This window comes from Cryptotermes secundus, unplaced genomic scaffold (genome assembly GCF_002891405.2).
Source record: "Cryptotermes secundus unplaced genomic scaffold, Csec_1.0 scaffold540, whole genome shotgun sequence".
NCBI lineage: Eukaryota > Metazoa > Arthropoda > Insecta > Blattodea > Kalotermitidae > Cryptotermes > Cryptotermes secundus.
In genome coordinates, this window is record NW_019742447.1 from 736539 (window position 1) to 752680 (window position 16142).

A 16142-nucleotide genomic window follows, 5' to 3' on the forward strand; every position below is an offset into this window, starting at 1 on the left:
CTGCAGCTATATTACAAAGACCAACTGGTTAATGCTGTTTGTAATTGTATTCTTTCCTAGAACTATATGAACCATACAGATATGTTCCATGGACAACATACAGGATGTTTTATATTAAAGCAAGAAGTAAAAATAGTAACCACTGTGCTTTAAATGGTTAAGAACACAAACTACAATACAGTTACACAGTACTACAATTATATTGCCATGTGTAGGGGGGTATGTGCGACGAAAATAACTGGTTCTAGATTGGATGATTGGCACTTTGGTCGCAATCTCTCTTAATTATACTTAATTAAGCACTGTCACTTATTTACACAAATTAAAGTTCATCATTGCGCACGCAAATCTCAGTTTCCACTGGTTTGCTCCTACAAATGGATCTCAACACAGAAACTACCAAACCAAATCACAATGCAGTATTCTTGCTATTTCTTGTTCAATCGCCCTGGAACCATGGAACTCAAATAAAAAACTCTTCTTAGCTGCAAGCGGACTCAAGTTCTACAGCCACAGCAAGGACAATGCAGAAAACACAGTTCTACTGTTGCGTAGCGCAGACCACACAGAATAGAGAAGACATGTAATAACTATCTTGCCAGTCCATTGGTGCGCTGACTATTACCTAGCAATGAGCTACAAACATTTGTCCTATTGTTGTGTGCAAGTATTGAGGGATGTTTATTGAGCTGTTGCCTGGCAGTATGTTGACATGTCACAATATTACATAATTTGTACACCATGCCATAATAACTCATCCTTGTACACCAAGTCATTTAACAAGTGAAAGCAAGAATCCTGACATTACATGTCACATTTACTCGTAACAAGTAATGACACATCAATCATCAGGAGAGTTGATAATGAGCAAGTTTTCTTTCAGTTTTACCTGACAATATGCATATATGTACATACATTAGGTATCAGGTGCATTACAGATGAATGAACCTTTTCTTGGAGCAGCAAGATAATAATATGTACTAGAACAAAAAATTATGCATTCCATGTTGTCTGTTATAAGCACTTTACTTCTGTCAATTTAATTTCCAAGGGGTCTGGGGACAGTATGCTCACTCTGCTTGAATATTCAGTGCTCTACACCTCAATCACATAGCTACAAAAGCTTCAAACATAACTTGGCCATGTAATTCATGATACAGACACAGATCCTTGGTTTCATTGCCCTTATATTAATAGAAAACACTAAAATCAAATACAAACATAATCTTCCATGAGAGTGAAGAAATTGGTCTAGAGTGGGCACAGCTGTGTGTGTGAGTGACCAAGTTAAACATGCCAAGGATACTGAAGGGCTGTATTTTTAAAACTTTACTTAACATATGTATTATCATCAGACACTTTGTTGGATTAGTGAAATGTTTCACAGGAGTGACTACAATAAAAAGTGACAAAACACATTCAAATCATATTCAATACTGATATTTTATTCATCGATTTTAACAAGATGGCCAAAAATGCAAAACTTAATCTAATACAAAATAGTCTTTATACTCATGGCATACTTATCTCTGTGAAGAAAGCACAGTGTACTTTCATCTGGATTTTACTGTTAAAAAATAATGAACATTACTGTCACTGACAATGCTAACAATGTCTTATTACAAGGAGTTGAAACATAATTGAATATTCTTCCTAATGCACACAGTTACTACAACCGAAAATTTACCTCACAGGAACACCAGTTGCAGCATATATCGCACTACAAATATCAAAACCAAAAAAATTAATTATATTTAATAGAAAGGAGATGCAGAATGTTTACTAAAACATGTATTATAAAGTTGGATCTGAGGTTATCACAGAAGTTGACTCTTAAGAGCATAGTCTTCTAGGTTTAGCTTCGTGGCTGGCTTACTCTTCAACCCTAAAGATGGAGGTGATATGTTCCTCCGAAATGTTGGATTATTCTGAACTACAAAGCATTATCACCCAGAAGACTGTACTCTTCATTTATTATAAAGTTTGACTGTTATGAATGGTTACAATGTCAGTATGAAGGCATTTTCGTTATAATATTAACTGTTACCTCAAAATCCTGTAAGTTTATTTCAGAGTGAGCTATAATAATTGTTAAACCATTTCGTATATAATAAAAGTAAAGTAAGTAAAGGTATCCCTGTAACAGGCTTTGGAGGCCCATAGGGTTGTGAGATGTTGAGGTTCCCACATTTTCTAGACAATTGGCTCATAGATGGTGGTAAGGTTGTCAGCCTTATGTGACGGCCACCCTTTACCCCCAAGAATATTCCTGGTACTCATTTGTGTTAGAGGCTGAGTCGACCCCAGGACCATAGTGCAGCTGGAAGGATTAGGTCAAGTGAAAAAATTCAATGACCCCATCGGGATTTGATCCTGCAACCTTCTGGCTTGTAACATAGTGCCTCAACCAACTACGCTGCCATGTGCCCCCCCCCCCACATATATATATTCAGGGCATAAATAAATATATGTTACAACGCTCTGTGATAGATGGGTTCAATCTGATCATATTTTGTTAACACACCTATGTCTGTAAACGCTTCATTTTGGCACCAAGTGCCACGAAAGTTTCCGAGAGGATGCATATGTTTTAGGGGATGGGATCATTGTTTTACGTTATAAAAGCTGTTCAAAATAGCAGCCAACAACTTCATTGCATGTTCTGCACAGCTTGGCCATGTTATGCTGAACTTTTTGAAAGATACCTGGCATTTCCCGGACGGTTCCAGCTGTGACTGCAATTCTTGGCACAAGATCGTGTTGTCTCCACTGCAGACTCATACATTAGGCTCTGCATATACCCCTAGAGAAAGAAAACCAATGGAGTCAAGTCAGGGGAGAGAGGGGGCTAGGTTATGGGCCTTCATGACCAATCTATCTGTTGCCAAAGGTTTCATCCAAATACTCATGAAGGACATTAGTGCAGTGTGCTCAGGCATCATCATGCTGGAACCACATTTCGCAATGGACTTCCAAAGGGACCACGTCTAGCAGCTTGGGTAAGGTTTTGGAGAAATGTTAGGTAAATGTCATCAGTAAGCCGCAGAGGTAAGATGATCAGATTGAACCCATCTATCTACCACAGAACACTGTAACATATATTTATTTACACCCTGTATATATATGAAATGGTTTAACAATTATTATGTATACATAAATTAACATTTTATGTACAATTAATGTAGATGAATTTAATAAAGTCTTTAACTATAATGTAAAATTTGACAACTTCGGTGTCAAGTCTAATAACCATTAATAATACCTAAATGTTTGATATGTAAATTATGTGAAATGCATAAAAACTTAAATTAGTGCAGCATTTTAATTTTATATTAAACATGTGTCACAATTGCCAACCGTATATTATGACCCTGATGACTTTTGTATGTACCAGCAGATGGGCGGTTACACACTGATTGTACATTTTCTTACGGCAAGGATATTCCAAATGTTCTGAATGAATTACTACGATAATTTGTAACAGGGACTACTGTCATTCAGAAACTCTGTCAGTTTCTTCTCTGTTCTGAAGAAAATGTAATTTATCTCATAGTATCTTAATTCTCAGGCCAGTGAATATCTTCTTTACCAGCTGCAACAAGATGGGTGCAAACAATATTCTGCAAAGTAAGCCTTGCCTTAGTTTCTTCTTCCAGCTGTGAAGACAGATGTGCTACACTGGTTTGCAGCTCCTTTACTTGGTCCTTCAATGCGTATACTGTGTCCACCAAGCTCCTGTCCCAACAATCACACTGTCAGTACAATATCTGAGATATAAAAAAACACAAAAAAGAACAAGTGTATTTTAGAAGAAAATATATGAATACAAAAAAAAAAAAAAAAAATGGAAACTGTCAGATCAACTAGTAAAGTGACTGGCTGTGTACTGGACAGACAGGGTTCACAATCATAGTGTAGTAGGGCTGTTGGAACTCTTTTCTTTGCCACGTCAAGAACAGACATGGAAACCAACCAGCCTTCTACAAAATGGGTACTGTGGACTCTTTAATCTCACCTTCAGTCGACAAACATAACCTCCCATAAGGTTTTATTTTCCACAAATGCCTATGCATTCCAAGCACTTCAGTATGGCGTAGTGTAAAACACCTTAAATATTGAATTCTAAAGGGTTCTGATGATGATGGTGTATAACACACACAATTACTGGGTCTTTACACTTCTCCCATTGTCCAGTATTCTAAAAATTAGAGAATGCAATGCTTCAGAAACTGGATCTCAATCAGAGTAGTTCTTTCTAAGGGACAAAACAGAGTAGGTGTCTCTTCTGTTGCCTAAGGTAGGAAACGGATCCAGTTTCTGAAATGTTGTGTCCTCTAAAACTCTGTGACTTGAGCCTGCAAGTGAACTATACTGACCGAGCGACCGCCGCTTGTCAGCAAAGTTAGTGCCAACTTTACTGGCTAGAGGGTGTTGTGTGGTCAGCACAACGAATTCCTACAGCCGTTAATTCCGGTTTTCTAGACCAGAGCCACTATATCTTTGAAAGAGCTCCTCAATTATCCTCACGAGGCTGAGTGGATCCTTTTCCAGACCTACTACTTCTCAGAAAATCTGGTAGCATCTGGAATCGAACCCAGGACCTCTGGATCTGTAGCCAGGAACTCTGGCCACTAGACCACAGAGGCGGTCCTCTAGTTTTCAGAATACTGGAGGATGGCCAAAGTAAAAAATTCCAGTAATTCTGAACCTTTAATATTACCTCAATAAATAATTTTCACGTTAAATAACACTTAAAGGTGAGATTCATGATAATGAGGGCATACTTCACATCACTGGTTATGACTTCTAATCATCCTTAAAACTGAAATGTGATATGCTGTTCAGTGCCTTCCCACAGATCTTGCATATTTCCCAGTATGATGTTATGAAATACTCTCATTTAGTACGTAGGTTGTACCGAAAGTCATGAGCAACTTTTTTTTGCATGCAACCTGGGAACAGCAGACGAAAGAGAGTATGGTGGTAGGTGGAACCAGCTGTCGTGTTAACCTTGAGTGTCTTGTGACATCAATAGCTTGCATCACGTGACCAGTATCACTCCTAACAAAATGGCCGACAACCATACGTCGTTTTGCCAGTGTGCTCTCATTGAATTCCTTGTGAAAGAGGAAATCCCTGCTGCAGAAATTCACCAGACTTCAGCGTGCTTATGGAAGTGTTCGAAGATGGGTGAAACATTTTAACCAACATCGAAGATGAGCCTCGGAGCAGTTGTCCTCAAACAGCCTCTACTGAACGCAACAAGGAAAGAGTGGATGAGATCATTCAAGATGACAGGCGTGTGACTGTGGACACAGTAGCCCGAAAACTTGGAATAGGGCACAGTGCAGTACAGGAGATGATTGAAAGCTTGGGCTATAGGAAAGTTTGTGTTCGTTGGGTCCCACAGTTATTGACCGAAGACCACAAAGGTCAATGAAAAGCCATCACCTCAGAACTGCTGCAGAGATATCGACAAAAAGGCGATTACTTTTTGCTCTGTACTGTAACAGGTGACGAAAGCTGGTTTCACCATTTTGAGCCCGAAACGGAATGGCAGATTATGCAATGGCACCATTTGCATTCTCCATCAAAAAAGAAGGCAAAGACAGTGCCATCAGCTGCGAAGGTGATGTGCACAGTCTTCTGAGATGCAGAGGGGTTTATTCTGGCCAACTTCCTGGAACCTGGGCAAACCATCAATGCTGCTCGTTATGTCCAGACGCTGCACAAGCTCCGTTGTGCATTGCGCGATAAATGTCCAGGACAAAACATCATCATCCTGCATGACAACGCTCGCCCCCATGCTGCTCGCCTGACATTAGAAGCAACTGCAAAGATGGGGTGGGAAGTTCTTCCACACCCCTCCTATAGTCCTGATCTGGCACCCTCCAACTACCATCTTTTCAGATTTGTGAAGGATCAGTTGGGTGAACAACGTTTTGAGACAAGGGAGGCAATTCAGAAAGCAGTGTGTCAGTGTCTTCGGATGGCTGGAATGGAATTTTACAGAAGGGGAATTTTCAAACTCCCAGAACACTGGGAGAAATGTGTACAAAGAAGTGGCAATTATGTGGAAAAATAAAGAAAGGTCTGTAGATTGAGGTGGTGTATTTGGTTAGTCAATAATAAAGCATGTTACTTCACAAAAAACTGTTGCTCATGACGTTCAGTACGACCCTTGTAGTACCTACAGATAGGCACTGTCAGTTGCATTCTGCTTTGTACCAGAACAGCTTATATGCTGCAAGTTTCTCACCTTGTCCCCAACATATGAATGGAAAAACAGATGTTCCACAATGAAATTCATTGGACACCTCTGGCTCCTTAGCACAATAACAATTAGATGGAAAACAATTATCCTGTCAAAACAAAATTTCAGATTTGCTGTTATCACGCAGGTTACTTTTTACTGAGCCACACTGGAATAAAAGATATTTGTTTCAATGGATTTGAGGTTCTCACAGTGATGACTATGAAGAACAGAGACTTCTGCATTGCAACATCATGTAGTTAGAAGAAAGTCCAACGTTTTGAAGGTAACATCGCCTCCATCTTCAAAGCTGAAGAATAAAGCAAGCAAAAAACCATCAGAAGCAGGTGGAAAGCTAAGTGAATCATGCATGGAAAGTCAGGCCTGACAAAGGCCAGTCCAACCTTGAAAGGAACTGTGACAGAGCCAATGGAAGCAAATGAAATTATACCGTAGTTTTGCCATTAAATATGCCAGCTGCACACTGAATAAAAGAATAAGTGGAAAAATGGAAAAGGTTGGGTGTGCATAACAGAAGCATTATAAGATCACATTTCTTTCAACAGCAGTGCATGATGTTACCATTCTTTACCTATATTAATTTTTTTGTTGCACATTATGTAATTACTATATAATAAAATACATACTTTTCTTCTACAAATGTTTGATTTCCTGATGTCTCTTCAATTATAATCTTTTCCTCTTCAGCAATAAGCATCTGAGGGCTGTCCAGGAGAGCAGCTGAAATTAAATACAAAACAAGCTATCAATTTATATACAAATAACATAAATAATATGCTTCTAACTGTATAATTTCCATATCACTACACAAGAAGGGTTGTTTATCAGGAATAATATCATTACAGCACTATATTACAGTTTAATTTACACAATTCAGCGCATTTTTTTTTTTCAAATTCCAAACATTCAAAATGCTAAAGAAATGTGAATGAATAGATAACAGGAAATGTTCATTTTGTCATACAGCCCAGTAACTTATGTTGGACTCAAATCCCTTTAACATTATTACAAGATTTTGAGGCCACCAAACCTGTTATAATTATGTTTGATTTGTTGATTTGATTTGATATAATTATTTCAGACGTCATTTAGATATTTAAAAAATAATTACGAATGAACTTTAACTGTATATAAGAAGTACATTTTATATTAAACTGTATATTTGAAAATTAAAGTGGTATTTTCTTATTAATTTCACTGTATTATAATTAGATCACTAGCATTTTTGGCAGTTCATGGTAGAAAGTGTCATGGACCCAGGGGTCATGGTGGCAATGTTCCTACTTTGGGAAATGCCGATATAGTTAGTTTTACTATAAATAATTTATAACTGCATATACTTTCTTTAAACAACTAAAATCAACATACAGAGCAATTCATATATCTTTGAAATTCACAAAATAGGCTGCATTCTGCGCTTTACAATTTCTGAAAAATCAAATTAGCATAAGTCATTCTATTTCTGTCATAACTGCTGGCACACAAATTACTGAAGCATGCACAGCTTATTGGGTCAGTTGCATGGCTGCTGCATTCACTTTCCTATGTATAATGCATTCCTTGTAGCTGAAAAACACACATTTATAGATGATAACTGATAAGGAATCAAACATCAAGTCAGACATAGTTAGAATATGACAGTAGTGCTTTACAATGATAGCAGTTCCTTAAGTTAAGAGTAAAATTTATACAAAACAGGGAAAGGAAATGGAAATGGAAATCCATGTTGCTCTTCGTACTTTCGTAACAAGTAGAATTAGACAAAACAAACCTACCATATAAATTTATTTGCATACATTTTTAAAAATAAACACAGAATTGATATAAGTTATACATATAAAGTTATCATATGTTTGGGGCACTCTTAGTGAGCCAGTGCTCTAAATATCCCTTTTCAAATCTATGTAAATAAATAGTTTCTCAATATGCATATATGTGTATGTGAGTAAATACATAAAACTTCAGATCAATCATAAAGACTTCAGATCTGTAAAGAATAGCTGTATCAAATTATTCTTAACAGCACCAATCACAGGAAAACTATTTGTGCATAAGATGAGATTATGTTAAGCATGGTCATGCAACTCGAGGATAAATTTAACTGACACAATACAGCTATGGAACAGATTCTATGAAACTAACAAATTCAGTTCTCCCATTTTTACCTACAGAAAGATGTATCTTAATATAACACACAAGATACTTTCAGTCGGTAATTTCTAAATGTATGGCACAAAGTTCACAGATAAAAAAATCTTTGCAAAATCTGATCATATATCAAATGGGCACACTTTCACTAAGGTGTACAGCAATCCCTCATTTACTGTAGGGATTACAATCCTGAAAAACACCATAGTGGCAAAACCAAGGCCTTGTGGAAAAATGCAAGTTGCAAAAACCGAGGCTGTTGTTAACATTCTTCAAAGCCAAGTACATATGCAATTCTAGTCAGAAAACCCAAAGGAAATAAATCACTTGGGGGTCCTAGGTGGGAGAATAATATTAAGATTCATAATGTGTAACTAGTGTGTTGGGATGTGAACTGGCTGTTGCAGTCTTATTCCCAGCAAATGTAGATTTCTTAGCATAGAATCCAACAGTTGTTTCTGTGTACACACCCACTCACTCATGTGCACACGCACATGCACATACATACACAACAGGAATCATAAAAAAAAAATATGACAGTTGGTGAAACTGTATACGAATGGGAAACTCAATATCTGAAATTCAAAACCAGGGATTGCTGCAATCATGAAATTCTTTTTAGCTTGTGACATTCAATATCTCAAAACAAACCAAATGAAGACAATGTACATACTAGAAAATATTTATAAAAGGTTATGGTCTTTAAGCAGAAAGACAACTGTAACTTTTTAATTTCACCTTATACATTTGACAGAATTATTTTAAATGTATGTATCAAAAAATAGACAAAACAGTAATAACTCCATGTAAAGTATCATCCATGTTTTACAATTTGGCTTAAGATACATGTGATTGATGCATTTCTTAGGAAAGCTGAGCATACACTATTGCTTGTGTACAGATAAGTGAAAATAGTGAAACTATAATGCCATCATCCACTGATATGGGTAGAACCTAAAACTAACAAAATATGAACAGCCATCACTATATCACGACATTGAAAGAAAACGATAATTTGATTAGTTTCCCAATTTTTAGATATTTCTTGTAGCTTCAAATGTTAGGAATGTCCTAAATTTAACTTGGAGGGAAAGATGAATTCAATTCTTGTACTATATTGTAACAGATTTGATCAACACGTTGCCAGACAACAGCTCTGTAAACACAGTCCAACAGGCAACAATAGATAAGGCTGTGTTTTCTATGTCATCCATGCCAAGCAGTGGTGGAACAACAGGGTTATGCAACCCATTTCTAAGCAGCAACTCAATAAACACACTTACATGTAAGCAATGACATCAGCAACAACAGAGATGATGTTTTCTGTGGGGTCAGTGCAAAGTGCATGCAATGACAGAGTTAGTTCAAGGGCAGTTACGAGTCAGTTGTAAGCTGAAAGAGTGAGTCAAGAAGAATTTTTAGTTCTGTGGTTCTAGAGTGAATGAAGACGAAACAGCAAGATGACTTCATAATGAACTGAAGTGCTAGTTTCTGTGATGAAATCCACTGCCAGGAGACAACTACCGAAGACTGGGAATCCTAGTGCGTGTGCAAATAAATCCAATCATTCGAACTAGAACCTGTTATTTTTTTGTTATGCGTACCACACTACGCATGACAATATAGTTTACAAAAAGTGCTTCAAAACAAAAGGCAGAACTTCCAACAGCACTGATTCACCCTTAACCGAAACATACACAAATAACTAATAATAGGATTAACAGGACATTAAAAAGTAGTTTATATGTGTTAACCCACAGCATGCGTTATGAAAACAAATTCTAAAATACAGCATTACATTCTATATTAATCTCTTTCTTCAACTTGAAGCCATCTTGTAACTTACACTTTACACAATATTCAGTATTTAGTGCCATCATATGAACAGCCACAGATACATGTGATGAGGCATTCACATATAGGCATATGAGACACAACTGATAAACAATAAAATTGTAATTACAACAATAAATCTTAATAAATGTAATTCTTGACTTAGTAAACATACATGTATAAACAGGGTTTTCCTATTTTATAACATTTTGGTACTGGTCCCTAAGAGTATTAAAATATTACATTACACATACTCAGTGAAGCATGGTTCTGTATTGTTACAAAAACATCACAGTCAACTGAATTCATGCGATGAATTTGAAAAGCCTCAAACACACATACATAACTGTCAAAATCTTTGTGTAGTGTTAATATGTATAGGATCCCATAACCCAATTTATATATATAAAAAAAACAACGGCATTCATACATGCTACTACTAAAAATACATGTATATCTAAGCACCAATGGCATAAACATGATCAATTACAGGGTAACTCTGATTAAACTGACTTTTAATTACTGAGCATCCAATAAACACATGGAAAAATCTTCCAAACTGCAACACACTGCATGATTTTGCAGGTGTTCTAAAAATATCACCAAATGAATGATTAACTCTCAAAACAAGCCCAACTCACATAAAAGATAATTATACTGTAGAGATGAATGAATTCTGAATTGATTCTGCACTGTACCAGACAATCATGAAGCCATTAAAACTCATCTGTGTCCATCATGAATACTTGTGTTCTTTTCTGTTAGTCAATGTAAATGTACTTATGTAAAGCAATACTGAAGTGTGCAATAGATACAAACTCAGAGAGATGTGAATGAGACGATTCTGAGTTATTGTTAAGTTATACCCTTCAGCTGATATGAATGGAGTGTCAGCTGTTTCTGGTCAATCAGATGAGATTAGTGGGAGGTAACTAAATCATAGATAAAGGAGTTCCAAAACATTATTAAGACAACAATATGAGGCATATAATTCTTATGTGAAGAAAGAGGTCAACTGGCAAAACACTGCAATGTATTGGAATACACATGTCGCAAAAAGAATTATGGTAGACTGACTTCTACAACATGTGAACACCAATGACTTATGACCTCAAACACATCATGTAATGGATGTATGGCCATGTAGTGAAGATATCATCTTCTGGGATGTAATGCTGTGTAGTGTGGTAAAAATGTACTGGCATTTCAGAGGAATGTCAATAAACTTCTAACAGACTACACACTGTGACATCTCAAAAGATAGCACTCTTTACAGTTACTGTCATGAGAACTTCAAACCAGTTACAAATTTTTTAACATATGCTGCCAACATGGTTACCATAGTAATATTACTGTAAAATGGGATTGTAATATAAATATAGACAAAATATTATCAAATTTTATTATCTGTCAACTAGAAATTAAGAATGAAAACCGATATGTCAAATTTAATGCTTGCAACTTAGGATGTCTTAGTGACACTCTCCACTGTTCCTAAGGGAATGTTCTGCTTTGTGTGGGGGGGGGGACAGTTTTGCCTGCATATTCAACATATGTTTTATCAACGCTGAATAATATCAGTTCACCTCTGACGCTCTCTTACTTTTACTCTTTTACTGGAATGAGAAGTTGGAACACATTACCATAAAATTAAAAGCTAATACAAATTCTGTAAATAAATTTTATATATACAACTTGCTGTAGGTAAGAGCGCAGATTATTGTAAGTTCAGTGGCGAATAAACTGGACCTTTTTCCATTTTCTAAACTGAACAGAACAGTATTAGACAGAGAGTCTATGAAGACATGTTTCTAGGTACATTTTCAACATTAGTTTTGTGAGCCCATCTTTATGAAGTAACAATACCACTTTGAATGATCGGGTTTTAAGTGAATTGTAGTCAGAGAAATACCATGAATAAAAGCAAACAACAAGTGAATCAGTTGATTAATATGTGTAAGATACTAATGATACTTTAATCCATCCACATTTTATGCATTTATGTCTATCTAACACCCATTAATGTATCAATACTCATATTGAGCATTTCCCAAAAGAAACTATCAAGATCTACCTTCTGTGATGTCATAAATGCTGTGAAAATGTGAGGCAGGTTTGATATTACAAGAGATTACTTCACACCATGTTGTAATGGTTTTGTTGGTGACGCTTAGTTTGTGGGTGCATCGTAGACCAAACGTGTCAGAATTCCACTGACCAATATTAGCCAGAATACACTCATTCATTTATTTGAGAGTACCTGACACATCACATGTAACAGTGACATTTCCAATTCTGGAATAAGCAGGCCCCCAAGTCAGACTCCATATTTGTGCGTCTATCAGTACTAACACAATTATTCTGAAAACTAGACAAACTTTTTGTATAGTAGTGTGAAAACTGTTTGTAAGCACAAATATACAATAAATCATAACTACTGAACTCAATCTTGCTGCTTGACTGTAACAAAATTGTATCTGTACTAAGAGATACAGTAAATATAATTCAAAATGTAATATGAAGTAGAACAATATTCAGTATTGTATATATAGTGAATAATAAACTGAACAGTGACCTGGTATCTTAAAGAATTCAAGATATAGGACTGCCTATTTGAAGCTATGTGGATATTTATAAGCCTCTACATTAAAACTGCAAGAGTCCCTGAGAATTTAAGAGAGCGAGAAAGGAAGTATATTATATAATGCTAGAATTATAACATTGCAGAATATCTGTGGAGTAACACACACCAAACCATCTAGAAAATAACAGAATAGGAAACTATACTGTTCATTAATTACTGTTATAAAATTCACATATGTAGACAATTTTCTCAACATTTAAAGATTACTTCCTCAAAAATTACATGACATATTACACCTCTTAAAATAACATAAATTAGGTTTGTTCAGAAGAAAGAATATCAGTACATCTTTCAGTGCCTAAACATCATTGCCGTTGATGTGGGATATAATGCTGTGTACTTCAGAGACAGTCCGACGTTTTGCAGAACCACACTGCCTCCATTTTCTGGAGATGATATTCAAAATCTCAAGACTCGCTCCAAATAGCATAGTGTTCACAGTCACTTCATCACTGTAAGATTCTACTGAATGCAAAAAGTCATCTACTACAATGTTTGAGAAAAAATTACAGTTACACTATAAACAAATTATTTTATTTTATATTATATAAAACTACAAAATAAAGTTACTGTACACTTGTCTTCAGAAAAAATTATATTATATGGATATAACAGTACAGCCATAACAGATATTGATAAAAAATATACTTCTTGGACTGTTTCTCTGCAATATTCTTCAAATATGCAAGATCCCATCCTCATATACAACATACTTGTAAAATGTATAACATGTACAGGGAGATCAAAAAGTCACGCACATCACACTAACCAATTATATGTTGCTGGTTTAATGCACAAACTACAAGACATACAGCACTTACTATTAATGTTTATAAACTTACATCTTAGAAATGCAAAATCAAATCATGTCTTTACAACATATGCTCCAAATGGCTTTCCTGTTCAGCAATGCATGCGTGAGCTCTTTTTACCATGTTTGAGGCCACTTTGTGAAGCACCTGTAAACGGATGCTGTTAATCACCATTGTAATATTCCTCTTGAGGTCATCCAGTGTATACGGATTGTTTTTATAGACAATTCCTTTGTGGTACCCCCAAAGGAAAAAGTCTGTGGGTGACAAATCAGGAGAACACGGGAGCCAAAATCCTTTCGAAATGAGATGGTCACAGAAAAACCCTCACAAGAACTGCATGGTTTCATTAGATGTGTGACATGTGGCACCGTCTTGCTGCAACCAACACTCATGTTCATCAACTTCAAGAAGCGCAATAAACTGTGTAATGATGTCTTGGTACACTGGACTGTTCACTGTTGTTCCAAAGAAAATTGAGTCCACTATTCGACGTGATAGAGCGCATCACACTCCAATTTTCTGACAGAGGAAGGGCTTTTCATGTAACACATGTGGATTTTCAGATGACCAAATCCTACTGTTTTGACTGTTCACATAGCCGCTAAGGTGAAACCATGCTTCATCAGTGAAGAATGACAGGCGAAATAAAGTTCCACAATGAAAACTCGTTGTTCTTGGGAAAATGACACGTCTGTCCTGCAATAAACAAAGCTAAGAGGTGACACAAACATCATCATATTAGGAGACTGGAATAGCACTGTTGGAGATGAATCATATCAGAATATTGTTGGATCACATGGACTAGGAAGACGGAATCACAGGGGTCAAATGTTTATTGACTTTTGTGAAAGAAATGGACTGATTGTTACCAACACTTGGTTCAAGAAGCCAAAGAGAAAACTTTACACATGGAAGGCACCTGGGGATTGGAGGCGGCATCAGCTGGACTACATCCTTGTGAAACATCGATTCAGAAACAGTGTGAAGGATGTGAAGACGCTGCCTGGGGCAGATATTGACTCTGACCACAACTTACTGGTTGCCAAGTTTCGAACCAGGTTGAAGAAAATTATAAGATTCCAAAAGCGCAGACCTAGATGGGATTTGGAGAAGTTATGTGCTCAAAGACAAAGCATGCAGGAGACCCTACAAGAGAATGTCAGTGCAACTGAAAGTGAAAGCGGAAATGCTAGAGTGCAGTGGAACAATATAAAAGAATGCATGTTAGATACTATTAGCGAATTGGTTGGTAAAGTTGAGAAGATAGCAAGAAAACCATGGGTTACACAGGAGATGAGTAAAATGGAGGAGTGAAGGAAATGGAAGAATGTAAACAATGAAGAACGCAGGAGGAAATACAGGAGACTGAGGAATGAATTGAAAAGAGCCACGGACAGGGCCAAAAAGGAATATCTTGAGAAGATATGTAATGAGATTATAGAATTTCAAAGGACAGGACGTTATGATTTGATGTACATGAAGACATAAGAACTAGGATGGAAAGAGAATCATTGGATTCAAAATATTGGCATTGAAGACTCCCAGGGAAATAGAGTAGTAGATCAGAGGCAAGTGCTGAAAATTTGCGAAAACTATATTACAGAACTATATGATCGACCTAATCGGCCAGAAACCTTGGAAGTGGAACTGGAAGAAGTAGATACAGACGAGAGAGGACCATATATTTTACAAAGTGAGGTGGAAAAAGCTATCAAGGGCATGAGGAATGGAAAGGCTAGGGGAGATGATGATGTACCTAAGAGATGTGCTTAGGTTACTGGGAAAAGGTGGTTTGAAAACACTGACAAAACTAATAAACCGGGGAGTTGCCCAAGGACTTTACAGAAGTGACAATGATTGCCTTAAAGAAAAAGACAATAGCTACAAAATGCAGCGACCATCGCACAATAAGCCTTATTGCACATACAGCAAAGATAATAGCAAAGATACTTAAAAGAAGAATTGAAAGGAAAATAGAGGATGTATTTGGAGATCAATTTGGATTTAGAAGAGGAAAAGGAACCAGGGATGCAATTGGGATGATGAGAATTATAGCAGAACGAACTTTGGAGATAGATGAAGAACTGTGTGCTTGCTTTATAGACTGACAGAAGGCATCTGACTGTGTAAATTGGACAAAATTAATGCACATTCTAAAGGAAACAGGTATCGACTGGTGGGAAAGAAGATTGATTAGTAAATTGTACATGGATCAGAAAGTTAGAGTGCAACTGGACAGAGGGGAGACAAAAAGTGTGAAGATTGGAAGAGGAGTTCGACAAGGATGCAGTATATCACCAATTTTGTTCAACTTGTACAGCGAATGCCTTACCAAGGAAGCTCTGGATGGGCTCGGAGACTTCAAATTAGGAGGGCAAATTATTCGAACTGTGAAATATGCAGATGACCTTGTGTTAATGGCTAAGGA

General features: G+C 36.6%; 1 protein-coding gene across 6 annotated transcripts in view; it reads right to left on the minus strand.

Annotated features, from left to right (window-relative positions):
- Positions 1–2444: 2444 nt before the first annotated feature.
- LOC111873212 (rho guanine nucleotide exchange factor 7) overlaps positions 2445–16142 on the minus strand; it is a 94033-nt gene continuing 80335 nt past the window's right edge. For 4 of the 6 annotated variants that reach the window (XM_033755008.1, XM_023867734.2, XM_033755007.1 and 1 more), the window contains 3 exons: positions 6901–6994; positions 3639–3735; positions 2445–2803 (listed from right to left, as the gene is read on the minus strand). In XM_033755008.1, the coding sequence (XP_033610899.1) occupies positions 2681–2803; positions 3639–3735; positions 6901–6994 (314 nt within the window). In that variant the 3' untranslated portion in view covers positions 2445–2680. Of the gene's footprint in view, positions 2804–3529; positions 3768–6900; positions 6995–16142 lie in introns of those variants that run through there. The other 2 variants (XM_033755009.1, XM_033755010.1) reach the window with 2 other exon arrangements.